We start from the raw sequence: 27,577 nt of genomic DNA on the forward strand, positions 1-27,577 counted from the left end.
ACGATATTGATGATGATGACAACGACGACATATGCATCAATGTATATGTTAACATATGTACAAAGGGTGTTCATTAACGATTTCTCCTTACCCACTTCTCAAGAAATGGGATAAACGAAACCTGGCACAAATGTTAGTCCTTCTCTACATCGCCACTACCAATGGTATCACACTTCTTCAATCGCTGTGAAGATCTTGTCTCTAGAAGTAAGTATTTTGCGTCTGGAGCCAAGACTTTAAACTCGGAAATGAGTTCATCCAAAAAGTTCTTCCCCTTCATAAAAAACGACTTCGTGTTTGGTGAGAGGCGGAAATCAGATGGTGCGAAGTCCGTAGAGTAAGGGGGGATGAAGAAGGATTTCATATGGATTACAAGTTGTAATATTTAATACGTATCACAAAAATAAACATAGGACTAATTTGACTTAAAATATACAGAATTTGAAGAAAAGTGCTAAATAGTATTTTACTTACCCACAATGTTGCACTTCGAACATTCCTATCAAGTTTGATAATTCACGCTCCATCTGCAATAGTTTTATACATGCATATAATATCTATATGTATATATATATATATATATATATATATATATATATATATATATATATATATATATATATGGCATGGAATCATCAATTAGTAATAAAATTAATAATTAACAATTTTGCCGAGTAGCTCAGTATGAAAAAACCTTTATTGGTAAAACCATTTATAATCATAAATATACAGGGATTAGCAGGAGCCTGCTTCTCCAACATACTGAGAATTCAGAAATAGCAGTCAAAGAACTACTGATTCCAAACTACAAATTTTTTCTCTAACGGATGGCGATATTTATGGCACACACAGAACAAAAAACAGAAGAGAAGAGTAAAAACAAACCTGCCTTTAGTTAATTGGGTACGACGTTTCACGGTTAAGGGTATGAAGTTACCCTATTCCGATCTTCAGCCTCAATATTCGAATAAATTTGCAAGTGTCTAATAACTTATGTGAATTTTGACCATGCGACATCAAGACCACGTGAGGCAGACACTAAGAAATTTATCGGCTAGTGAGTTCAAAACACCTCACCTGATGTCGCATGGTCAAAATTCACATGAGTTATTAGACACTTGCAAATTTATTCGAATATTGAGGCTGAAGATCGGAATAGGGTAACTTCATACCCTTAACCGTGAAACGTCGTACCCAATTAACTAAAGGCAGGTTTGTTTTTACTCTTCTCTTCTGTTTTTTGTTCTGTGTGTGCCATAAATATCGCCATCCGTTAGAGAAAAAATTTGTAGTTTGGAATCAGTAGTTCTTTGACTGCTATTTCTGAATTCTCAGTATGTTGGAGAAGCAGTCTCCTGCTAATCCCTGTATATTTATGATTATATATATATATATATATATATATATATATATATATATATATATATATATATATATATATATATATATATACTGTTGTGTATGGGGAGAGTCATTTTCTTATTGCGCCTTAAAATTTAACACATTCAACGTTAAAATTTCCACTTATTTCTTATTTTTATTTTCCTAAAATTTTCGTTGCGTCTTGCAACCTTTTCAATAGTCTTGACTCTCTTGCAAACCAAATCCCAAAACGAAATATATATATATTTATTTATATGCATGTATGTATGTATATATAAAATAAATGTTTCCTTCTCGAGTCATGTCAGGCTCATGAGGGTCGGTTTCCAGGTTTCAATGGCGTATATATTCCTCGCCAGGGTTACTCATTTTTGCCAGATAAGTAGATGGAAGCAACGTAATTGAAGCGTTTTGTTGAAGAATACATGTCGCCCGGTCCAGGTATCGAAATTGCAATCTTACTATGAGTCTAACGCCCTAATCACTAATGTACACTTCTATATACATAATAGGTTGTCCATTTCTGTGATCTTCTTCCTAGAGGTAAGACAAAAATTTTCTCATGCTCTCAGCCCGAACATATCTTTTCCTCTATACATTCAGTAAAGCATTACCTAGTGTCGAATGCTTATCGACTGCTATTTCCAGCAAAAATTGGTACCTTGTTGCGCCACTATTTTCTGATTATAATTCTACTTTTACGGTGCTTTATTTCGTTGGAAAATAACACTATTCTATGGAAAATAATTCTACTGTATTGTAATAATATTTATAACTTATATATATATTTATAACTTTATATATATATATATATATATATATATATATATATATGTATGCACGCACACACATACATATGAGTGTTTGTGTTGCGCACATGAGAGAGAGAGAGAAAATAAATTGCTACTCACAGCTCTAGGTAAGTTTTCATTGAATTTAAACGTCGAATTGAAAATCAGAAGAAATACAAAGGAACTGCTCCAGCCTATGGAAGGATATAAAAATAGAAGAGAATCATTGCTTTCGTAGATGAGGGACATATCATAGATATCATGAAGATATAAATATAATTATTAATATAATAACAGTGAGGTGAGTTTTATTGAGATGAGGGGAGCTGACAAGGGATTCACTTAATTTACAACTGACAAATGCATGAATTCCACATGTTTATATTTCTTTTGTTGATGACACCAGAGAGCCTATACAGCTCAAAAGAGCTTGCAAAATAAGTAAAATGTTGGCCCGTTTATATTCTGTTACTTTATCATAGTTACAGCTTTACCGCCGCTTGTAGTCAATAAGTAACTAACGGAAGAACAATCCGTTTTAATCACAAACCAAAACATTTTAACAAACCGACAGAAATTACATCAATGTAATCATACACATACATAAATATAAACTCACATTCATACAAACGCATAGATAGAGAACAGTCATATACGCGTATCTACCCACAGAATATATTACGCATAGATGCACATTCACGTAAATACATCTTCATAAACACACACACATTATTTATTGACAGGACGCAATACATGTCTTTATGTGCTACTAATAATTTCATATGTTGTGAAATATCACAAGCATATTATTCAGGTACAAGCTACATATCGTAACGAATGAATAAAATTGAATAAGAGAGAAAAAGTTCAAAACCTGAGAAGGGAACATATAGAAAACATGGAAGGTTAAGAAAACGGAAAACGAAAAATTTAAAACTAAGTGCTAAAAGTAAAAGAGAAAAAAAATTAAAAGAGTTATCCCCTTAGATCTTAAATTACAAGGATGGAAAGATATCAACAAGGTAATCAGGGATAGGTGGAGTTTTCCAATTTCAAAATATATTTATACATGTTTCCGACATAAGAATAAAGAAATGCTACTAAGTTGGCTAACCATGTTGGAGTTTGAAAGCTAACAAAATACCACATGTGTTTAAGTGGAAAAGAAACTCAGAAATCCACACTTTATGTTACTGGGTCAAATAAATATAGGCTATGTTTAGCTGAAAAAGCTCAAATGCTTTTCAAATCTAGGATCCCTAACTTTCAACTGAAATTTAGGTCTAGAATTCTCAGCTGTTGAAAACGAATATAAAAAAATATTTTGAAGAATTGGAAAATCCTTGTTCTGAAGAGTAACTTCGTTAGGATAATTTACTACTTCCAAGGTTCTGATAGCTATGATACATATATAACCTGGATTCTATCTACAACATTCCCTAAATTTTGGATGCTTATTCGCATATGCAACAATCACAGTTGCTAACCACGAACTAAAAAATTAACTGATTTCAGCTAACCGTACTTCGATACGAGGAAAGTTCACATACTTCTGCGCCAATAAACGACTACTTTTCTCAAAATTTATTTTTCTAATATCTTCTACGGATTGCTTGAACCTCAGTAACTTCCTACACTTTGATCCTTGGATCTCACCTTTACATATTAATTTATATATATATATATATATATATATATATATATATATATATATAGAGAGAGAGAGAGAGAGAGAGAGATAGAGACTTACACACACTCTTATACTCACACACACACACACATATATATATGTAAATACCCTTACACATATTCATATATATATGTATATATATATATATATATATATATATATATATATATATATATATATACATATACACGTATATACATACACACAAATCCACATCCACATTATGCAAAGTAGTAGCTCCAGTTCTGTAAACATTCTGGATTTGTTATGTATATAAACAGATTGGGTGTTTGTTTCTCTGAGATTTGTCATGTAATGAAAACACCTTTCATGAGATCACAATAGATTTTAAATATCGATTAAAGAAGCTGTTCAGTAATTTTTTAACTTACAGAGAGTGATAAGAATTCGCCATATTTGTATCTCTACTACAAATGTTTAAACACACGCACACACACTTATATATATATATATATATGTGTGTGTGTGTGTATATATATATGTATATATATATATAGACACAATTATAATTAAGGGCAGAGAAAAATTCTTGCCTCTTTGCTGAAAGGTACGCTAAATCTTCGAACCACATCAAATATCATCTCTACTATTATTACACATGACACCGAGTCTGCTCTTTTGTGGGTCTATATAAGTATTTCATTTATTTCCTCTCTATTCTCTGCTGACGGAGGAAAAACCTTTGAGTTAATCCAGAAATTGGCTGACCCAAAGATGACTCGATTTTATGAACTTTCGTTACGTTCCTCCTTGAATTTTCAACACGTGTGTAATAATAATAGTAATAATAACAATGATGCCATTTAATTTGGTTAGGGTTAGGGTTAGGGTTAGGGCTAGACGATTTAGTGTCTGTTTTCAACATAGAGGCAAGAATATTTTTATGCCCTGAATTCTAATCGTCTTTATGATTTCACCTTAATAGGTCTAACTTTCTTATATGCTGGCCTCTCATAATTTTGTAACTATTTTATCCTTTGTGATTATTTTGGCTTGACCATCAAGTTAAAAAAAAGAACAGTTGTAACGTTCCAACCTGCAAGTTGTGCTGTTTGCAACCCCATATATATATATATATATATATATATATATATATATATATATATATATATATATATATATATATGGGGTTGCAATATATATATATATATATATAATGCGAAAATTATACAAAATGGCTAAATAGATGATTAGTAAAGCGCCCGAAGAGGCCCAGAACGACGGGTCGAAACGTGTTTACATTCCATCTCTTATTTTATTAATTATATATATATATATATATATATATATATATATATGTATGTATGTATGTATGTATGTATGCGTATCCGTGTGTCTGTGTCTGTGCTTGTCTGACGATCACTGCTGGATAACCGGTGTTGGAGTGTTTATATCCCCGTGTCCTTTTGGTTAGTTAAAAAAGATTAATAGAAAAAGAACCGGGCTTAAAAAAAGAACTGGGGTTGATTCATTCGACTAAAATTCTTTAAGGTGGTGCCCCAGCATGGTCGCAGTCTAATGACTGAAACAAGTAAACAAGGTAAGCAAGATACAATAACTATTTAAATGTGTTTAACCTTTCATCTGTAATAAATCAGGTTTAATTATATCAGAAAACAAACGACACTGACCTATGAAATCGATCTTGTTACATAAGTTTCCGATGCAACAAGCAACACAGGAAGAGCCTTTTGTCCATTCATTGCATGTAAAAGGGTTGTTTTTCATCGTATCAAAACATTCTCTGTATGTGCTGCAGGACTTTTCAAACTTCGGTTTAACGCCATCCCTCGATAATTTGATGCGGCATACAGGCTGTAACAGTAAACACAGAAATCATATACCACTTCGATAACAACACAGGTGGTATTTAAGATGGAAATCTTTGAGTCATTGCTCTTAGAATTATCAAACGACAACAAAGGAAATGCTGAAAGATGACTTCATAAATAATCCCCTTTAACGTTTATTCATACTTACTGCATTTAAAGGATGTTTATACATGTCCCCAATATGCAACGTCCTCATATCACGTGTCAATAACGCACATAAAGACGCGATCGCTCGCACACGCACGCACACGTATACACACGCACGCACACACACACACGCTTTGAGAGGAAATGACAAATAATTATAATTCTGTATAATTCGGTCAGAACTTCTTGCTCGGGGGAAAGTACATTGAATTCTCTGTGCAAAATGTACGAACAGCCACGATTGCAATCACCAGCAACAACAGAAATGAACACACCGGTACCCTTCGTAACAGACGATAATCAAAATAAATGGCCACACTTAGACATTCAAGTCATGGCAATAACCAGAATATGCATAAATGGATACAAAAAACTGTTTCTCTTCTTTAGGCACGTTTTATAACCCTGAAATGAAAACAATCACATAAAATTTGAAGTGAAAAGTAACCTAGATCTAGAGGAATCATTGGACCATGAAAACATTATTAATATTCTTTCTGGAACGTTGGATCTTGAAGTAGATAAGCTATAAACAATAGCATATAAATATTGTTTTTAAAAAGCCCTTTGGCTAGAAAGTATCGATACCAAATCTCCTGTAAACATGACTGGCATTCTAGCATTAGACCAAAGCGATCTTTTGAATGTCTCCATTTCTTTTAGAAATTTTATTTTTACCACCGAGAATTGTATGTTGCTGACGTCATAAGAATTTATAAACTCCAAGAAAACATGGAATAATTATTTCTTGGAACGATACAAGCCAATAAAAACAATAACAACAGCAATAGTAATAACAATAATGATAATAATAATAATAGTAAAGATCGGGACATCCATAAGAAAGGTTCCAGAGGTCAGGAGAAATTGAACCTTCCTATACCTGTTATGACATACACAACCAATTGCCTGAGGACACCCACTTCACAGTAGGCAGCTGTTACTTTCAGACAGACTTCGTGCAACATCCAGAAACTGCCTGTACTTTGAAATTTAAGGATTTCCAGGATAATTCTGTTACACAATCGTTCAAATAGAAAATACTATGTGATATGAATATCTCAAGGTCACCAAAATTGGGAATGAGTGTGTGCAGTTCAGAGATCTTGATCCTGCTGGCTGCTACCACTAATAATCTTGTTGAGCTCGTTGAACAGCGGAACTTGCTTCCAGCTTGACTCAGGACAAGTACTTCATACATACCACTCTAAGCACAGCCAAGTTTGTTGGGGAAGGAGAAAGGAAGAAGCCACACTTAAGTTCGTGAGCTCCATTCCTGGAACGAGTGGAACCTTGTGTTCTTGAACAAGGCACTTACTTTTACGCTGCTCCAGTCTACTCAGCTGAAACTGTAACCAGCCTATTGCCGGTCATCTTTCTCTCCCTTCAAATGTGTAATCTTTGTTGATCTGCTAAGTCAAAAATCGAGCGGATGTGTGTATCTGCTTGCGACTATATAGGCACTGAAAACAATTAGCAAATGCATGTTACAAATGCAAGATACTTGGCCATACCGGCTTTGGGTGAGGGTTATGAGCATATTAAAACAAAAAGGAAGAAAGGAACATTTCAATTTACCTCATCGCCTATACAGTTTGTCACTTCTGATTCATTGCACATCAACCCTGAACATGTTTGACACTGCAAATTCTGTTCAAATAACGAGTAACCTATACAATACAATAAAATATTCATATTTAGGAACCAAATATGTAATGTATAAGAATAAGAAAAAATAATTACTTTGTGTTTTAAAGCAAATGTAAAAGTGATAATGTTGGAATCAATACATGTGACATATTGAAATTTAGTTATCAATGGAGACTAAAGAAGCATGTTACGATTTTCAGCTGGTAGCACTTGTCTCCGCAAAACTTATCTGTCTATGATCGATACACAGTAAAATGGATCGGACCAACGTGGAAGGAAATGTTTTGCACTGGAGAACAAAACGCCTGTCTGGCAATCGAAACCAAGATATTGCGATCGTGAGTGAAACACCCGAACCAATAGTCCTGGTGCTTTCGCTTTGAGTCCACTCAACTGTAAATGGGCAATATTGCAAGGGTCTGGAATTTCATTCAAGGCAAGTTTCGGCTTGAGCAATGGTGAGGGTAAGCATTAAAATCAAATCGAAGGTAACAAGTTTAATGTTTCTGCAAACATCGCTTTTGAGGATGTTGAGGAATTTGTTGTATTTTAGGAGGGTCGGTATGCCAAAATAGTCGCACTTATTTATTATTCGTTTACTTGATTAGCAATTAAACCAATTAACAAATCGATTGCTTGATTCATCATTCAATTCATGAATCAGTCAGTCATGGTCCTCTCGTCCCCAACGCAACATCTTCAATGATATCCATTCTCTACTTTAATTGAGCTTTAAGTCTGTCGGTCTCTGAAGGTTTTGGTGATATATATACGTATTTATATAGTTATGTGAATGTGAATGTACGTGAGAGTGTGGAAGTGAGACAGAGAGAGAGTGAGAGTGTGTGCGTATGCGCGTTCATGCGTGTGTATGCTCTAGCGTTTGTGTATTTGTGTGCACCGATGCATATTTGTATGGTACAATTGACTCTCCGTCTAAATGCTTCAGAGCAAACGTGTGTGTGAGGGCGTATGTGATAGTATATGTGTATATACGTTCATAAATGTGTATGGTGAGGGATACGCAAAAAGTGTGGACGGTAAATGGCTTATTTGTTGATATCTGTTGGTAAGACATTATAATGTGAGCAGAAAAGAATATACTGGAGTTTTCTTTATGGTAATAAACCACAGAGCCTGAAATTTTGGGAGAGAATAGCAATCCATTACACCAACCGCAGGGCTCAACTGATACTTTTTATCCACCCCAAGAGGATGAAAAGTAGAGTCGACAAGGACGTAAATTGAACTCAGACCGTAATGGATGAAATGTCGCTAGGTGTTTTATCCGGCCTCTCAACGATTGTACTGTCAGTAATAATAATAAAATAACAACAAAAACAAGGAAGATTTTACTAACTTTCACATTGCGAGTATTCCATTATAGGTATTAATTTGTTTTGGTTATTGCCTGGATCTGCCTGACACTCGCCCAGGACCTTCACAGTCCTGCTGAACGTTGAGTTCACATAATTTACCAAGGCTGACAGATGACATCCACACATCATATTTGTATTGTTTCTGAGGTCACTGCAATTATAAACAGAACTTTAAGTGAATGTGCTTTAGAGATATAGAGTATCGTCTCTTGTATTTGACAAGAAACAAGGATAATGTAATTCCAGAAAGAGTATAGAAGTAATGGCATCTTTTTATGAGTTAAGTTTGATGACATTTTTTTCATGAATTTAATTTGATGACGTCTTTTTTATGAATTTAATTTGATGATTCTTTTTTATGAGTTTAGTTTGATGGCATCTTTTTATGTGAATACAGAGACTTTTGGCTTTCCAATAAAGGAAGATTTGTTGTACATACATGGAAAAAATACGGGGAAGGAATAAGAACGCGCCATTTTCAGAGTTTTGTATTCGGTTGTTCTGCAAATATCTGAAAGAATGAAACAAATATTTTATTAGTTAAAACACGCACAAGTTAATATGTCTGTTTTCTCCTCTTAATATACTGTCTAAACTAAGCGAATAAAAGCTTTTGTTTACTGCAAAGTTGTTTATTTCTCTATGATTTTTCTGTCTGTAGTTACGATAGGAATAATTAACCTAATTTAGATATCCTAAGGGAAAAGAGTCTTCTGTGATATCCGAGTAACAAAAGATGGAAGATGATAAGCGATAAGAATTACAAAACATCAAGAAGACTTTGTTGTGTGGGTTTTACATAACATTCACATTTAATGCGACATCAACAAGATTTATCCAACTTACAGAAATCTTAAACTGCGCAGATCATCCAAGGATCCTATTTGAATTTTCTCGATATTATTTTCATTCAAATATCTGTAATATAAAATGTTAGTTGATAAAATAACGCGAAGTTTTTTATAGTAAAATAATATTAACATCGAAATGTCTATAAAGTTAAATGTTTAGTGATTAGAAAATGCATAGAAGTGTCTTATGATAAGATGTAAAATATAATGGCTAAAAATTTACTCGGTAGAGAAGGAAAGGAGATGAGGATAATGATGATGATAATATTGAGATTGAAAAGGAGGAGGATAGTGTTGGAGGTGATAGTGGTGGTATGGATGAATGTGAGGAAGATGCTGAGGACAGGAGTATGGTAGTAGTGTTAATGAAGATAATGTTGCTGCTGCTGATGATGATTTTGTTGAGGACATTTATAGTGATGATGCTGATGATTTTGATGACGACTGTGAAGCTGGTGCTGTTTCTGTTGACGATGATAATATGTTGATGACGATAAAGGTAAGGGTGTTAAAGCTTGTACAGAAGACTATGAAGATGGTAATGTCGAGGACGGTGAAGATGAATAAGATGAGAGTATCAATAGAAAATAAAATATAAAAGAGAGCAAGAAAAACATGATGGGGATGAAATTTGAGTCGACGGAAGGAAAAATACAGTTTTATATTTAAGAGATGAGGAATTATTTACATTATTTACATTTGACGGATATTTGTCCTCATCTTGTTTGTTGTTAACACAACGTTTCGGCTGATATACCCTCCAGCCTTCGTCAGGTGTCTTGGGGCAATTTCGAACCTGGGTTCTCATTCCTAACGATGTTACTATTATTATATTATTATTATTATTACTATTATTAATCCCCAAGACACCTGACGAAGGCTGGAGGGTATATCAGCCGAAACGTTGTGTTAACAACAAACAAGATGAGGACAAATATCCGTCAAATGTAAATAATGTAAATAATGGAAGGAAAAATGTTTAATATATGATAACAGATAGTGAAGGAAGAGGAGAAGAATAAAAAGAAGACGGAAAGGAGGCAGAAAGGCAGAACAGTGTGAAGTAGAAGGAGGACGAAGATAAGAAGGAAGAGAAAAAAAGAGAACACAGAGAGAGAACAACAACAATAAAGAACAAGTGGTATAAGAGATAATGGGAAACGGCAATGCAGAAAAAAAGCGGATGAAGTAGGGTGAAATCTGAAAGAAACTCCAAAAGAAGGGTAAGTGGAAAACGAAGGATAAGATGAGGATAAGGAAACAGAAGAAAAATACGTAGCAGAATTACAATAAGTCAAAGATAAAAGAAATAAGGGAAAGAATGGAAATAAATAAGCGTAGAAGGAAAGGTAGTAGTAGTAACAGAAGAAGAAGAAAAGAACAAGGAGTAGAGGAAGTGAAAGAGGAAGTGAAAGAGGAAGTGAAAGAGGAAGAAGAAAAACAACAATTAAAGAAGAAATAGAAGATGAAGTAAAGGACGAAGACGAAGAAGAAGGAAAAGAAGACGCTGTAAAAGATAAAGAAGCTTATGAAGAAGGAACAAGAACAAGAAAAAGAAGAAGAAGAAGGAGGAGAAGGAGAATGAGAAGTAGAAGGAGAAGAAGAAGAAGGAAAAGAAGAAAAAGAAGAAGAAGGATAAGGATAAGGAGTAGGAGAAGAAGAGGAAGAGGAAGACGAAAAGAGGAGAAGAAGAAAAAGAAGAAGAAGAAGAAGAAGAAGAAGAAGAAGAAGAAGAAGAAGAAGAGGGAGAAGAAAGAGGAGGAGGAGGAAGAAGAAGGAGAAGAAGAAGAAGATATATGGTGAATTAAATTGTACGATAAAAAGTGACCCCACTTACAATCTGTCTAAATTCGGAAGATTTTCGAAGGTACCACGTTGAATATACCTGATGTTATTGTTATGTAGATACCTGTAACGTAAAATGCAGTTTATAACAAACAAATAGAAAAGATTTGTGATAAAATATTAAATACTACGGCGAAGAAAATTAGATGTAAGGTAAGGAATATAAACTGATATAAGGAGGATGAGAAGAACGAACATGAGAGGAGTCAGAGGAAGAAGTAGGAGAAAGAGGAGAAAAATAAAATTAAGAAGTAGTAGAAGAAAATAAAAAAGAACAAAAATGAAGGAAGATAAAGTAGAGAGAGAGAGAGAGAGAGAGAGAGAGAGAGAGAGAGAGAGCAAGAAAGAGAGAAAGTTATAGTATAGGGAAGGACGAGTGAGGGAGTTTAAAATGAAACATGGGGATCATTACGTATTTAGAAATATATCTTCATTGAAATACAATAATCACGAATTATTCAACTTACAGAGTTTTTAAGCCTGAAAGATATTGGAATGATTCTCCATTGATTTCCTTCATATCATTACCATCCAAATACCTGCAAAAGAAAAGTTAGTTAAGAACTTATATGGATCAGGTTCGTGACACAATAGTAAATATCATGTCTAAACAATTGGAATACAGAAGAGCTGCAGAGTAGATTACTATGATGATGAATTGGACAACGATGATGGGGATAATGGTGGTGGTGGTGTTTGTGGTGGTGGTGTTTGTGGTGGTGGTGTTTGTGGTGGTGGTGTTTGTGGTGGTAGCTGTGAGGATGATGAAGTGCAACGCATGGAAATATGATGGCAGTTTTTGATGACGCTGATGTTATGATCCCGATAACGCGGTGTGATGTTGTTAACGATGATTATCCTGCTAATTTTGCTAATTAGCACGTTTAGTGTGATGATAAGTATGATATTGTGGATAATGATGTTGGTGGTGCTGTTTCTGCTGGCGATGATGGGAATGGCGTTGAAGATTGTGCCTCTGATCGTGATGTTTAATGGTAATAGATGACGCTGATGAAGAGGATAATGTTGAAGCTGACGATGTTGATGGTAGATAAATATAAAACTGATGCAAAAATGATAACAGTGATGATGTGAAAGACGAAGACATTAATAAGGACGATGGCGGCTGTGGTTGTGATGTGGTTGCAGATATTGCGTAACAGCCATAACAGAGTTGTCCTGCATGTGTGGCATGGTGCAAAGTTCTGTTGCAAGATATAGATTCTTCCAGCAGACTCTCTTCAACCAGGGCAACACTACCACCTCCAGGCACTTGATGTAGGCTTCCGTGTGGAGTCTGAAGCTGTGTGGGAAGATGACTGGAGGCATAACGTTGCCATCACCAGCGATCACTCCAAACACCATGATGTTGACTGGATATTTTATTTTTATCACTCACAATACATGATTGAGGGACACGGCAAGTCAACGGTTTTTTTGTGTATTAACCACCTGACCCTAGCAGAAATTTGGCTTGTCTGAGAAAAGCAAAAGCATGTTTCAGGGAATGCTTGAGTTTGTTCAAAAGCTTCATATACATTTGAGCACATGCGTCCACAAAATATTTTCCCTAAAGTATCAAACTCGCATATATCCAAACTTAGAAATGGGTCCACACTCACATTCACTCTCCAACAATTTACACACACCATTGGAAAGAGACAGGAGGAGGGAAAGAGACAGAAGCAGAGAGAGAGAGAGAGAGAGAGAGAGAGAGAGAGAGAGAAGAGAGAGAGAGAGAGAGAGAGAGAGAGAGAGAGAGAGAGAGAAACAGAAAATGTGTGTGTGTGTTTGTGATAGTATAGGGAAGGATGGGCGAGTGAGTTTGAATTGAAATATGGGAATCCTTATACATTTAGAAATATATCGTCAATGAAATACAATTAACATGAATTATTAAACTTACAGAGTTGTTAACTTAGAAAGATATTGGAAGGTTTCTCCTTTGATTTTCTTCAGATTATTTCCACTTAAAAACCTGTAAAATAAAATGATGTTAAGGACTTGTATGGATCAGGTTTGTAACAGAATATTAAATATGATGTCTAAACAATTAGATGATGGAAGAGATGCAGAGTAGATTACGACGATGATAAATTGGATGACGATATTGGGGATAATGGTAGTGGCGACCTGTATTCTTACTCGCTTGTCCTGAATATATATTTGTGTATATATATATATATATATATATATATATATATATATATATATGCCTGCACTACATATTTGCAGTCAATTGTCACACTCTCAATAACACATTTTCGACAGAGATTTATAGTAGAGAAAAAGGCAGGTAAGAGAGATTAAAATGAAGTATGGAAAGACTTTACATATCAAAACATTTGTCGTCAATGAAATACTATAAACAAGGCTGATTCAACTTACAGAGTTGTTAAACTGGAAAGATTCTGGAATATTTCTCCTTTCATTTCTTTGATATCATTAAAACTCAAATTCCTGTCAAATGAAATTGAGTTAAGTAGAATTTGTAAGGAACACATTACTGATGAAGAAAACGAATTCAGTAAAAAGAAGAAAAAAAGCTTAAAATTTGGATGAAGATGGTGAAGGTAGAAGAGAAGAATATAAAGAAGATAGAAAAATGCTAGAAGAGGAGATCCGGGTGGAGTAGGGGAACAAAGAAAGGAGGAAAAGAAACAGAGAGAAGAAGAACAACAAGAAGCAAAAAAACTACAGGCAGTAGCAGAAGAATGGCAGAGGATTGTAAATGTAAGACATGATGCAGATAAAATTGAAAAGATTGCTCTCATATTCATGTGTAACTTATAAGATAAAAGACCTGTAACAGATAAGATAAAAAAAAAACTGTCCAGACTGAATCCATACTATAAATGCAGACTGACCGTTTTAAAGTCTAAAATGTTTTCACTGGAAAAATCGGACAAAAAGCTCACATTGTAGAGCGAAACAAAAATGGTCGAACGAAGGAAATTCTGGCAAGACTGTATTGTGAACAGAAATCCGTGTTGAGTCTCAGAAAAGAAATTTTTTTCCATAAAAATGAATAATTTGGCTCTCAGTTTGCATATGAGCAATGATATTACGATAATTAATGCAAATACGTGGAGAAAATAGGGAAGCCTTGATTAAAGGAAACTTCGAAAATTTAACGTGGTATTCCAAGAAAAATATCATCGCATTTTTGGGGCAAAATGGTAAATAATGTTACAGTTTGTGGAAAAACCTTGAAAGCCAAAATTTGTGCTGAATAATACGACAAATTTAATTGAATAGACGAAGAAGAAGTAGGAGAAGGACGAAAGGGAGGAGGAGAAGAAGAAAAGGAAGAAGTAGGAGAAGAAGAAGGAAAATTGATAAATGCTGGAAGATATAAAAACATTAATAACGAACTCTTAAATATGTAATTACAAGGGAGAATTTGGATGGTAATCAGCGTTGATTGAGAGATAAACACAGTAAATATCATACAGATGGAAATACAAACAAATCGATACACCCCTATCGATTGGCTCATACAAAAAGACACATGCATATATGTATTCACGTCCATACAGAAAATGTTGTACATGCCAATGCACATTTATATTCAGACACACTCACAGACGCTCATATTTACAGACATTCACAATCACATATTTCTAAGGAGATTGAAAATGTAAAAAGAAGCATGGACGGCACGCGGTACAAAATGGGAAAATATCAAATATTCAGTAATATATTGTCAAGGAAACATTATGACTAAAACTCATCCAACTTACAGATATCTTAAACTGAGCAGATCATCGAAAGTTCCAACTTGAATTTTCTCGATATCATTTTCATTCAAATATCTGTAACATAAAATATTAGTGGATATGATTACGTAGAGAGGAGTATTACTGTATAATATTATTATCACCGAAATGACTATAGAATAAAATTTGGCTGATTAGAAAATGTCTTGAACTGTTTTTTGATTAAATGTGAAATATTATGGCTAAACAATTACTTGGAGGAGGAGGAGGAATGTAGATGAGAATGGAGATGATATTAATATTGTGGGAATGAAGATGCGGAGGAGAAGGGTGATGATAAAGTTGGCCGTGGTGGTGTTGGTGAGTATAAGGAAGAGGCTGTGGGAAGGGGGATGGTGGTAGTGTTGAGGAAGATAATATTGTTGCTGATGATGGAGATAAAGTTCGTGATAACGATGCTGATGACGATAATTATAGTGACGATGATAATGATTTGGATTACGACTGTGAACGTGGTGCTGTTTCTGTTGACGATGATAATGAATATGTTGATGAGGGTAAAGTTACGGGTGTTGAAGTTAGTGCGGATGATTATAACGATGGTAATGTTGGTGGTGGCGATCATGAAGAAATGAGATTGTCGATAAAACAGAAACGAAAAGAAGAAGAAAACTACAAAATATGAGACGACGAACTGAAAAAAATGATTAAAATTTGGAAGAGAATGGTGAAGAAAAAGGAGAATAAAAAGGAGACAAAGAAGAAAGTAGAAGCTCAAAAAGAAGCAGGATGAGTAGAATACACGCGCGCGCACACACACACACACACACACACACACACACACACACACACACACACACACACACACACACACACACACACACACACACATATAAATGCATGCAATACGTGTTTTTCCTCATTTATCACACTCTCAGTAATATTCACTTTGGTCAGAAACTGTTAGAATAGGTAAAGGCGAATGAGGTAGATTAAAATGAAGGATGGGAACTCATTTCATATTTAGCAATATATCGTCAATGAAGTAATATAAAAAAGTATTATCCGACTTACAGAAATGTTAAACTGGAAAGATTTCGGAATGTTTCTACCTTGAATTCTTTTATCGAATTTCCACTCAAATACCTGTGAAATAAAATTGAGTTAAGTGGAATTTTTAGCGAGCTGATTGTTGATGAAGAAACGAAAAGAATTCAGGAGAAACGTGATCTGAATGAAATTTGAGACGACAGACTGAAAAAAAGTGTGAAGCTTGGAAAGAGATGGTGAATGAAAATGAGAAGAATAAAAAGAAGAGTGAAAAGACGTAGAAGCGAAGGTGGGGTTGGAGTTGAAGAAGAAGAAAGAGAAGAAGGCTCAGGAAAAGAAACAGACAGAACAAGAGCAGAAAGAAGAAGTAAAAGATTGACAAGTCGGTTGGAAACGTGAATGTGAAATGTAAAAGACGATGAAATGGGATTAGATGTGAAAGAAGTTAAAAGTAAGTAGGATGCGTAGAAAATAAAGAATAAGATGACAATAATGAAACAGACGTAGAGTAAATAGCAGGATTGCAAGTAGAAGGAAGAAGTAGTAGCAGAAGGAAGAATAAGTGAAGGAAAAGAGAAACAAGGTCGGCATGCGATACAAAATGGGAAGATATTAAATAATAATATATTGCCAGTGAAATATTATCCACAAGACTTATTCAACTTACAGAAATCTTAACCCGGGAATATCATCGAAAGTTCCTACTTGGATGTTCTCGATATTATTTTCATGCAAATATCTGTAACATAAAATGTTAGTTGATATGATTTCGTAGAGAGAAATTTTATTGTAAAACATTATTATCAGTGAAGTGTTCATAAAATAGAATGTAAGATGGTGAGAAGTGTTTTCTCATAAACTGGAAAATATTGATAAACAATTGATGTAGGAGAAAGAAAGTAGATGAGAATGATGGTGACAATATTAAGAATGGGAGAATGAATCGGGAGGGAAGGATGGTGATGGAAGTGGTCGTAGTGGTGTGGGTGAATATAAGGAAGTGGATGTGGGTAGGAGAATAGTGGTAAGGTTGGTGATGCTAATGCTGTTGCTGGTGATGATGATGAAGTTCGTGGTAACGATACTGATGACGATTATTGTGGCAATGATGATGATGATGATGATGATGGTGCTAAAGAAAACGATGATGTTTTCGAAAGAACAGAAAAGAAAAAAAAAATCTTATACTGACGCAATCGCACAATCACACAGACCCACAAACAGCCAGACAGACTCAGAAATCCCCCGATACACTCACATTCCCTCATACTTTCTACACAAGGGATACCCCAACGGACGAAATCTTTCACAAATCTGTGATCGGTGGTCAAATTCTCTCTCAGCGCAACAACGGCACTACTACTACTACTACTACTACTACTACTACTACTACTACTACTACTGCTGCTGCTGCTGCTGCTGCTGCTGCTACTACTACTACTACTACTACTACTACTACTACTACTACTACTACTACTACTCCCACCACCACTGCTGTTGTTCACGTAGTAGTAGTAGTAGTAGTATAACCTGCTGTTTTTTTCAGCTATTGCTTAGGTTTTGTAGACGCAGGAGGAGGCGGTAGAGGAGCTGAAGGGGAAGTGCAATGAGCGGTGATCGAGAGGTAACACGGTACATGATACACCGTCCGAAATACGCACAGATATTGAAACACTCGCATAAACTCATCCATACACAAAGGGAGACACCCCTTCATACATACACACACACAGACACAGAGTCGCAGACACAGAGACACACACATACATATATATGCATGCAATACCTGCTTGCCCTTAATTATCATATTCTCAGTAATACACACTTTGGACAGAAAGTGTTAGACTAGATAATGGTGAGTGAGGAAAATTAAAATGTAGTGTGAGAACCCATTACATATTTAGCAATAAATCGTCAATGAAGTAATATAAAAATAGTATTATTCAACTCACAGTTCTGTTAAAGTGGGAAGATTTCGGAATGTTTCTAATTTGATTTCTTTGATATTATTACCACGCAAATTCCTGTCATAAATAATTGTGTGAAATAAAATTATAAGATGGCGATAATGAAGCAGAATTAAAACAAGTTGTAGAATTAACTGAACTGAAAGATAAATGAAAGGATTAAATGAAGAAAATTAAAGATGGGAAATAAATAGGTGCAGGAGAAAAGACAGAAAAGATGGAGATGATGATTAAGAAGAAGAAGACGGCGGAGGAGGGGGAGGAGGGGGAGTAGGGAGGAAATGCAAAAGAAAGAAGAGGGAGAAAAATAATAAGAAAAAATAAGGAGAAGGAGGAGTAGGAGAAAAGGGTGGAGTAACAGAAGCAAGAAGAGTATGAAAAAAAGAAGAAAAATAATATGCAAAAGCAAGAAAAGCGAAAAAAAAAAGGGAAGAAAAAAGACAAAATAGAACAAGGGAGTGTAGAAAATTAAGAAGACGAAATAGAAGCAGGAAAATAAGAAGAATAAGTTTAAGAAGGAGAATAGTAGTAGTGGAAGGAGGAATATTTGAAAGAAAGTAGAAAATGGACAAGTCAAACGCGAGAAAGAGCGAGGAGGTGGAAAAGAAGTCTAAAATACATTCATATTAATAATGTACTCCTAAAATATGCAATTACTAGGGAGAGCCATGGATGGTAAACAACGTTGTTCGAGATATAAACAAAGTAAATCATATACAGATAGAAACAGAAACACAAATAGATACACTCTTAGAGATTCGCTTATAAAAAAGATACACAGAGACACAGACAGAGACACACACACAGATATATATATATATATATATTCATGTACCTAAACAAAATGCTATACGTACCAATGCATTTATATTCAGACACACTCACAGACACTCTTATTTACAGGCATTCACAAACAATCACAGATTTCTATCTGAGGAGATTGAGAATGTAAAGAGATGCAAGGTCGGTACGCATTACAAAAAAGGGAAATATTTAATACTTAGTAATATATTCTCAATGAAATATTTTCAACAAGACTTAGCCAACTTACAGATATCTTAAACTGGGAAGCTCATCAAAAGTTCCTACTTGGATTTTCTCGATTTTATTTTCATTCAAATGTCTGTAATATAAAATGTTAGTTGATGAGGTTATCTAGAGAGGATTATTGTAAAATATTATCAGCAAATGTTTATAAAATATAATGTAAGACGACGAGAAGTGTTTTCTGATGAACTGTAAAATATTGTTAGAAAATGATATATATAATAATAATAATGTTAGGGAATACAATTCCAGCTTACAGGGAAAATTCAATTTAGCAATTCAAAATCAAATTTCCCAATATATAGTACATATATAATTTAGAGAAAAACCAACTATTAACAAATTCAACGATGAAAAATGTCACTCAAAACATCATGAAAAACGAATATACCACAAAAAACCTATTCCAAAAATCAAAAAACCACATAGTCAATAAATAGCAAATAATATTATTTATATAATATTATATATATATATATATATATATATATATATATATATATATATATATATATATATATATATATATATATGTGCCAAAGTGTGTGTTTGTGTGTGAAGAGGTGTCTTTCCTTTCCATAAGATGGAACAACAGCGCGATAGAGGAAATAAAACATCAGGACAGATAGACGATAGAAAGGCGGACAGGAAAAAAAGCATAGGTCATTCGTGGCCTTCTTTCATCAGTCAAGTATCCAGATTGTCATTACAATTTCGACCAGTTACAGTTGCATGCCTGCATTATGCGATTTCCCTCAATTATCGCACTCTCAGTAACACTCACTTTGGACAGAAAGTGTTAAAATGAGTAAAGGCGGGTGAGGAAGATTAAAATGAAATATGGGGACTCATTACATATTTAGCTATATATCGTCATTGAAGTAATATAAAAAAATATTTAACTTACAGTTTTGTCAATTTAGATAGACTTCGGAATGCGTTTACTTTGATTTCTTTGAGATTATTATCACCCAAATTCCTGTCAAAAATAATTAAGTGGAATAGAATTTGTAAGGAGCTGATTCGTGATGAAAAAAGGAACAAACAGAATTGAGGAGAAACGTGATATGATAGAAATTAGATTGGAAAAAGTTTAAAATTTGAAAAAAAGAAGATGTAGTAAATGGAAGAGAAAAGGAGACCGAAAAAAAATCGTAGAAGGGTGGGTGGGGTTGGAGTAGAAGGAAACCAAAGAGAAGAAAGAGAAAAAACAAGGGGACAGAAGAAGATACACATCAACAGAAAGGAAGTAGATGAAGAAAAGAAAGAAAGGAAGAAAGAAGAAGAAAGAGTAAAGGAAGAACACAAACACCGAAACAGTCATACCCAGCCACATAAATACACACACTCAAAGCGAACACATGAGATTAGAGAGAGATAGAGAGAGATAGAGAGAGATAGATAGATAGATAGATAGATAGAGAGAGAGAGAGAGAGAGAGAGAGAGAGAGAGAGAGAGTGGGAGAGAGAATCAAAGAGAGAGGTTCACAAACATAGGTTCAAGGTCTCAGGTCTGAGGCACACACGAACATACATGCACGTGCATGTACAGTGATCCCCACTCAGAAACATTCACGAAGACACCAATGGCAAGAGAATAATAAGAAGGATTTGGGTAGAGATTTAGAGAGAGATGGCCACGGAATATAGAAATAGAATTGATGGAATCTCATAAGAAAAGCAGATCAAGAAGGAAATGAAGGAGGAAAAAAGAAGAAGAAAAAGAAGGACAACAGTAACAACCAGAAGAAATAGAAGAAGCACAGTCTATTCAGCTGTAGGTGTAAACACCGCACATGTTATACAGAACAAGTTACACAGACATTTTGATACACACGCACATGCACACAAAAACAGAGAAAGACACACACATATTTATATATATGCATACATACAAACATACATACAAACATACATACACACACACACATATAGATATATGCATAAAGCCATTTGCTGTAATGTTTTCCGTTAATTGTCACACACTCATATATTTCATATCCAAGGAATAGGCCCTCAATTACACTCACAGACATTAACAGACATTAACATACAAAAAGATACAGTTTCAATACGGACAGATTTTACAAATAGACAAGAACATACACAAGCATGCACTAAAGGAATCCCCTAATCTATCACGCTCTTATGCATCTCAGATCTAATAAATGGGAACATACTCAGACATCCAGATTTTCAGACAATAAAGCACATCTTTGGAATAACGAGTGAGGTAGCTTAAAATGAAGGACAGCAAGATATTAAAGATTTAGAAATATGTTGCAAATGAAATCGTTTCAAGAAGACTTATTCAACTTACACATATTGTACACTGGAGAGATCTCGGAAGGTATCTTCTTTGATTTCTACGATGCTATTAACACTCAAAACTCTGGAACATAAAACGGAGTTAACAAGAAATTGCATGGAACATATTTGTGACAAAATTTAGTCTAAACAATAAGATGATAGAAGCGATGGAAAGTAGAATACGATGACCATTAATTCTATAAAGTTCATGGCGCTGATGATGATGTTCATGATAACGATGATGATAATGATGATGATGATGATGATGATGATGATGAGGAGGAGGAGGAGGAGGAGGAGGAGGAGGAGTAAAAGGAATATGGGGGTGGTAGAGTTGATAGTGGACATTGTGGCGTTGGCAGTGGTGAATATGAAGTGGACATCGGAGAGAAGAGTATAGGGTGTGTGTATTGATGATGACGAAGATGTGATGATGCTGATGATGGGGTCGATGTTAATGTTGAGTATTCTGATAATGAAGGTGGTTAACATGTCCATGGTGATGCTGAATATGATAATGGTTATAATGATATTCGTTGGGATGTTAATCTTGGCGATGATGGCCATTGTGTTGAAGATTCTGCATCTAATGGTGGTATTGTGTGTTAATGTATAATGGTGATGATGAAAAGACAATGATGAAATCAACGAAAGTTATGATTGAGAATGAAAATGTCATCACATCACATCACATCTTCATATATTTCAAATCCAAGGAACAAATCATCACTCATATTCATAGACATCAACATATAAAACATTCAATTTTGACAGAGACAAATTTTCGAAAAGCATGCACTAAATGATTTCCCTGAACTATCACGCACCCATACATCGCATGTCTAATAAATGGACACACTCCGATGCACACAGATCCACAAACAATAATATTTCACAGATAAAAACATCATTGAAAAGAGTGGTGAGGGAATCTAAAATGAAGGATGTCAAGATATTACAGATTTAGAAATATATCTTTAATGAAATCCTATAAAATGTCTTACTCAACTTACAAATATATTAAACTGTAGAGATTCCGGAAGATGTCTTCTTTGAGTTCAACGATGTTATTAGAACCCAAGTATCTGGAACAGAAAACGGAGTCAATAAGAAATTGCATGGAACATATTTGTGACAAAATTTGCTTTCGATCATCAGAGAATGGAAGCGATGGAAAGTAGAATATGATGATGATTAATTCCATAAAGTTCATGGCGCTGGTGATGATGTTCATGATGATGATGATAATTATGATGATGTGGAGGAGGCGGACCTGCAGTAGAAGGATGATGGTAGCGGTAGAGTTGATAGCGGATGTTTTGGCGGTGGTTGTGATGAATATGGAGAAGAGACAGTAGGGAAGAGTATATAGTAGATCTGTTAATGACTATGATGTTATGGTTCTCAAGATGACGAACTCGAAGAAGTTTATCATTGAGGAAGGTGAGGAATAAAATGAGAAGTATGACGACGATGAGGACATGGACCAGGACGTCGACAATTTTCTAAGCAGATCTGGTTTCGATTTACATTGAATAAGATTTAGACGAATAGAGAATCGAAAAGAGAAAGGAGAAACTATAAAAAAGCATGAGAAAAAGGAAGTGAAAAACAAAGAAAGGAGGAGGATGAGCAGAAGAAAAATGAAGCGGAAGAATTATAGAAGAAGAAGAACGAGAAAAAAGAAGAAGGAGAAGAAGGAGAAGAAGTAATAGTAGTAGTAGTAGTAGTAGTAGTAGTAGTAGTAGTAGTAGTAGTAGTAAAGGAAGAAGAGCTTGAATGGATAAGAACTATCGGGGTTGGGTGGAAAGGAAATGTTTTACATGCCAATATATATTCAGATTCGTACACAGATACATATTTACAGACACAATCAATCACACATTTCTACCAAAAGACCGTGAGAATGTAGCGAGGAACAAGGACCTGGATCGAAAAAGAATGGGGAGATTTTAAAGATTTAGTAGAACATTATCTGTGAAATATTATCAACAAGCTTTATCCAACTCACAGTGTTTGCAATTTGGTCAGGTCATGGAAGGCTGTTTCGTCAATTTTTTCGATACCATTATTGTGCAAATATCTGTAACAGAAAATATTAATTGACAGGAGAAAGTATCGAAGAGTTGTATAACATAAAATGTTATCGTTAAACGAATATTTGGTGGAAGAAAAAGCAAAGTAGATAATGGTGATGGTAATAAGGAGGAGGAGTAAGAGTAGGATGGAGGTGGTGGTGCTGGTAATGATGAATATGGCGATGAGACGAAAGATAGGAGGTCGATGGTAATGTTGATGAAGATAATCCTTTTTATTATAAGCACAAGACCTGAAATTTGGGGAAGGCAGGTAGACTATTACATCGACCCCAGTACTCAAATGTTACGTCTCGAAAGGATGAAAGGTGAAGTCGAACTCGGTGGAAATTGAACTGAGAACGTAACGACGGGCAAAATACCGCTAAGCATTTCGCCTGGCGTGCTAAGGATGCTGCTTGCTCGCCGCTTTGATGAAGGTCATATTATTAATAGCGATTATGATGAAGGTGATATTTGTAATAGTGATGTTGATGAGGAGAACTACGGTGATGCTGACGATGATTTTGATGATGATTGTGCTGCTGGTGACGTTTCTGTTGAAGATGATGATGTATAGATCGATAACGATAGTTTCGACGGTCATGTAGATTGTGCAAATGTTTGTGAGATTGATAATATTGATGATGAAACTGATCATGAAGAATTGAAAATATAAAACAATAGGTAGAAAGATTATGTGAAAGTCGAGGCAACGGAATAAAGTGAAGGAAGAGCTCGGATAAAATTTTAAAGGGTGTAGGAGAAAAAAGATGATGAAGAGACAGAAGAGATGGAGTGGGATGCAGTAGAAGATAAAGAAAAAGAGAAACAGGCCCTCACTCACATTCACAGACATAAACATACAAAAAAAAACATTTTGGACAGATAGAGATTTTAGACATAGAAACATATATATGCATGCACTAAATGATTCCGCTGAACTATCACGCCCTCATTCATCTCATAAATACACACACACACTTAGACATAGATTCACCAACAAGAAGGCACATATTTGGAAAGACGGTGAGGTGGAGGGCTTAAAATGGAGGATGGTAACATATTACTGATTTAGAAATATATCGCCAATGAAATCCTATAAAAAAGACTTATTCAACTTACAGATTTGTTAAACTGGACAGACTTCGGAAGGTGTCTGCTTTGATTTCTCTTATATTATTATCACTCAAGTATCTGGAACATAAAATTGAGTTAATAAGAAATTGCATTTGACAAACAATTAGATGATGGATGAGATGGAAAGTAGACCACGATCATGATTAGTTTCATAAAGCCCATGGTGCTGGTGATGATGTTCATAATGATGATGATAATGATGATGATGATGATGAGGAGGAGGAAATGGAGTAGAAGGATAATGGTGGTGGTAGAGTTGATAGTGGACGTTGTGGTGGTGGCGTTGGTAGTGATGAATATGAACTGGAAACAACCACACATATTTACCAGACACACATATTTAAAGACATTCACAAACAATCACATATTTCTATCGAAAGACGTTGCGAATGTAGGAAGCGAAAAAAGAATGGGGAGATTTTAAAGATTTAGTAGAACATTGACAATGAAATATTATCAAGAAAATGTATCAAACTTACATTAACCGCAAACCGGTCAGGTCATGGAAAGCTGTTACTTCAATTGTTTCGATTTTATTATTTTGCAAATAACTGTAACGTAAAATATTATTTGATTATAGAAATTATGGAAGAGTTGTATAACATAAAATATCGTTAAACGAATATTTGGTGGAAGGAAAAACAAAGTAGATAATGGTGACGATAATAATGAGGTGTAGTAAGAGGAGAATGGAGGTGCTGGTGCTGGTAATGATGAATATGGAGATGAGACGCAGGACAGGAGGATGGTGGTAATGCTGATAAAGATAATATTGCTATTGCTGATGATGGTGAGGGTGATATTTGTGATAATGAAGTCGATGAGGAGAATTACAGTGATGCTGACAATGATTTCGATGATGACTGTGATGCTGGTGGTGTTTCTTGCGGAGATAATGATGAATAGATAGATGAATATTGTTTTGACGGTGATGTAAGATTGTGCAAATATTTGTGAGGTTGATTATATTGATTATGTTGAGGATGAATAGGATGAGATTAATCATGAAGAATTAAAAATATAAAACATGTTCAGAAAAAATTATGTGAAACTTGAGACAACGGCATAAAGAAATTGAAAAAAAAGCGTGATGAAAATTTTGAAGGATGTAGAAGAAAGAAAACGATAAGGAAGAGACAGAAGTGAGGGAGCGGGTTGCAGTAGGAGATAGAGAAAAGAGAAACAACAACAACAACGTTTAAAACAGAAGACAAATGAGTAGAAGGAGCAATGGAACATTAAATATATTTTGTAATGTCCATATAGTTCAATTAGCGCATTCACTCATTCTAGGGTGTACTGTAGTCGTGAAGAATTCAACTGCCAGTTAAATACATTTAGAAATCTGGTGATTACGACGGACGTATGAAAGCGGTAAATGAATTTAATGAGCATTGCAAAAATATCTTTTAATGTTTGAATACTATAATAGCAAGTGTGAAAACCAGACCATGTTTCAACTCTCATCAACAAATGTGTGTGTGTATGTGTGCGTGTGCGTTTGTGTGTGTATGTGTGCGTGTGCGTTTGTGTGTGTATGTATATAGACCCGTTCACTCTAAATTTTCTCCTTAATTGTCACACACTCATCAAAGCAAGGAACAGGCTTTCACTCACCTTGATAGACATAATCATGTAAAAATACACAGACACAGATTTTACACATGGACAGAAACATACACCAAATGATTCCCCTGCACTCTCACGCTCTCATAAATCGCTTGACTAACAAACGAGCACATACTCACACACACAGATCCACAAACAATAAAACACATCTTCGGGATGTCGAGTGAGGGTGCTTAAAATGAAAGCTGGGAAGATATTAGAGATTTAGAACTGTATCGTCAATGAAATCCTATCAAACAAACTGATTCAACTTACAGGTATTGTAAACTGGAGAGACTCTGGAAGGCGTCTGATTTGATTTCCTTGATCTCATTAGATTGCATGTATCTGTAACATAAGAAATTGTATAGAACATATTTTTGACAAGTAATTAGTGGATGGAAGCGATAGAAAGTAGAATACGATGGTTATTAATCCCATAAAGTTCATGGCGTTGATGATGATGTTCATGATGATGATGCTGATAACGATGATGATGATAATAACGATGAAGATGATGAAGGGGAAGAGGTGGATTATAAGAATAATGGTGGTGGTAGTATTGATAGTGGACATTGTGGTGGTGTTAGTGAAGAATATGAATTGGCGAGTAAGAGAAGTGTATATGGTGTATAGTGATGATTAACGATGATGATGGGGATGTTGTTAATTATTGTTTATTATTCTGGTAATGACGGTGGTTAGCATGTCTATGTTGATGCTGAATACGATATTGATTATGATGATGTTTGAGGGAATGTTAATGTTTGCAATTATGATGATAGTGTTGAAGATTCTGCAACTGATGGCGGTATTGTGTGTTAATGAATGATGTTGATGATACAGAGGACAATGATTAACGTGATTAAGTTTATGATTGAGAAAGATGACAATGAAAATGAGAAGTATGACGGTGATGAGGACATGGATGAGGATGTCGAAAATTTTCTAAGCAGATTTGGTTTCGATTTAAATAATATAGAATTTAGACGAATAGAGAATCGAGCGAATGATAACGAAAGGGAAACTATAGAGAAATCATGAGAAAAAGAAAGTGAAAGACAAAATAAGA

General features: G+C 34.8%; 1 protein-coding gene across 4 annotated transcripts in view; it reads right to left on the bottom strand.

Moving 5' to 3' along the window:
- Nucleotides 1-27,577, bottom strand: part of LOC106883702 (uncharacterized) — a 100,903-nt gene that overhangs the window by 17,526 nt on the left and 55,800 nt on the right. For all 4 annotated transcript variants that reach the window (XM_089344903.1, XM_089344905.1, XM_089344904.1 and 1 more), the window contains 23 exons: nucleotides 26,782-26,853; nucleotides 25,377-25,448; nucleotides 24,883-24,954; nucleotides 23,694-23,765; nucleotides 22,696-22,767; nucleotides 21,693-21,764; nucleotides 20,280-20,351; nucleotides 19,377-19,448; nucleotides 18,311-18,382; nucleotides 17,026-17,097; nucleotides 16,383-16,454; nucleotides 15,333-15,404; nucleotides 13,978-14,049; nucleotides 13,496-13,567; nucleotides 12,057-12,128; nucleotides 11,582-11,653; nucleotides 9,740-9,811; nucleotides 9,333-9,404; nucleotides 8,875-9,044; nucleotides 7,443-7,534; nucleotides 5,517-5,700; nucleotides 2,295-2,368; nucleotides 475-527 (listed from right to left, as the gene is read on the bottom strand). In XM_089344903.1, coding sequence (XP_089201029.1) covers nucleotides 475-527; nucleotides 2,295-2,368; nucleotides 5,517-5,700; nucleotides 7,443-7,534; nucleotides 8,875-9,044; nucleotides 9,333-9,404; nucleotides 9,740-9,811; nucleotides 11,582-11,653; nucleotides 12,057-12,128; nucleotides 13,496-13,567; nucleotides 13,978-14,049; nucleotides 15,333-15,404; nucleotides 16,383-16,454; nucleotides 17,026-17,097; nucleotides 18,311-18,382; nucleotides 19,377-19,448; nucleotides 20,280-20,351; nucleotides 21,693-21,764; nucleotides 22,696-22,767; nucleotides 23,694-23,765; nucleotides 24,883-24,954; nucleotides 25,377-25,448; nucleotides 26,782-26,853 — 1,869 coding nt within the window. The remainder of the gene's footprint in view (nucleotides 1-474; nucleotides 528-2,294; nucleotides 2,369-5,516; nucleotides 5,701-7,442; nucleotides 7,535-8,874; nucleotides 9,045-9,332; nucleotides 9,405-9,739; nucleotides 9,812-11,581; nucleotides 11,654-12,056; nucleotides 12,129-13,495; nucleotides 13,568-13,977; nucleotides 14,050-15,332; nucleotides 15,405-16,382; nucleotides 16,455-17,025; nucleotides 17,098-18,310; nucleotides 18,383-19,376; nucleotides 19,449-20,279; nucleotides 20,352-21,692; nucleotides 21,765-22,695; nucleotides 22,768-23,693; nucleotides 23,766-24,882; nucleotides 24,955-25,376; nucleotides 25,449-26,781; nucleotides 26,854-27,577) is intronic.

The sequence above is a fragment of the Octopus bimaculoides genome, chromosome 29, assembly GCF_046866305.1.
Source record: "Octopus bimaculoides isolate indiv1 chromosome 29, ASM4686630v1, whole genome shotgun sequence".
Classification (NCBI taxonomy): Eukaryota; Metazoa; Mollusca; class Cephalopoda; order Octopoda; family Octopodidae; genus Octopus; species Octopus bimaculoides.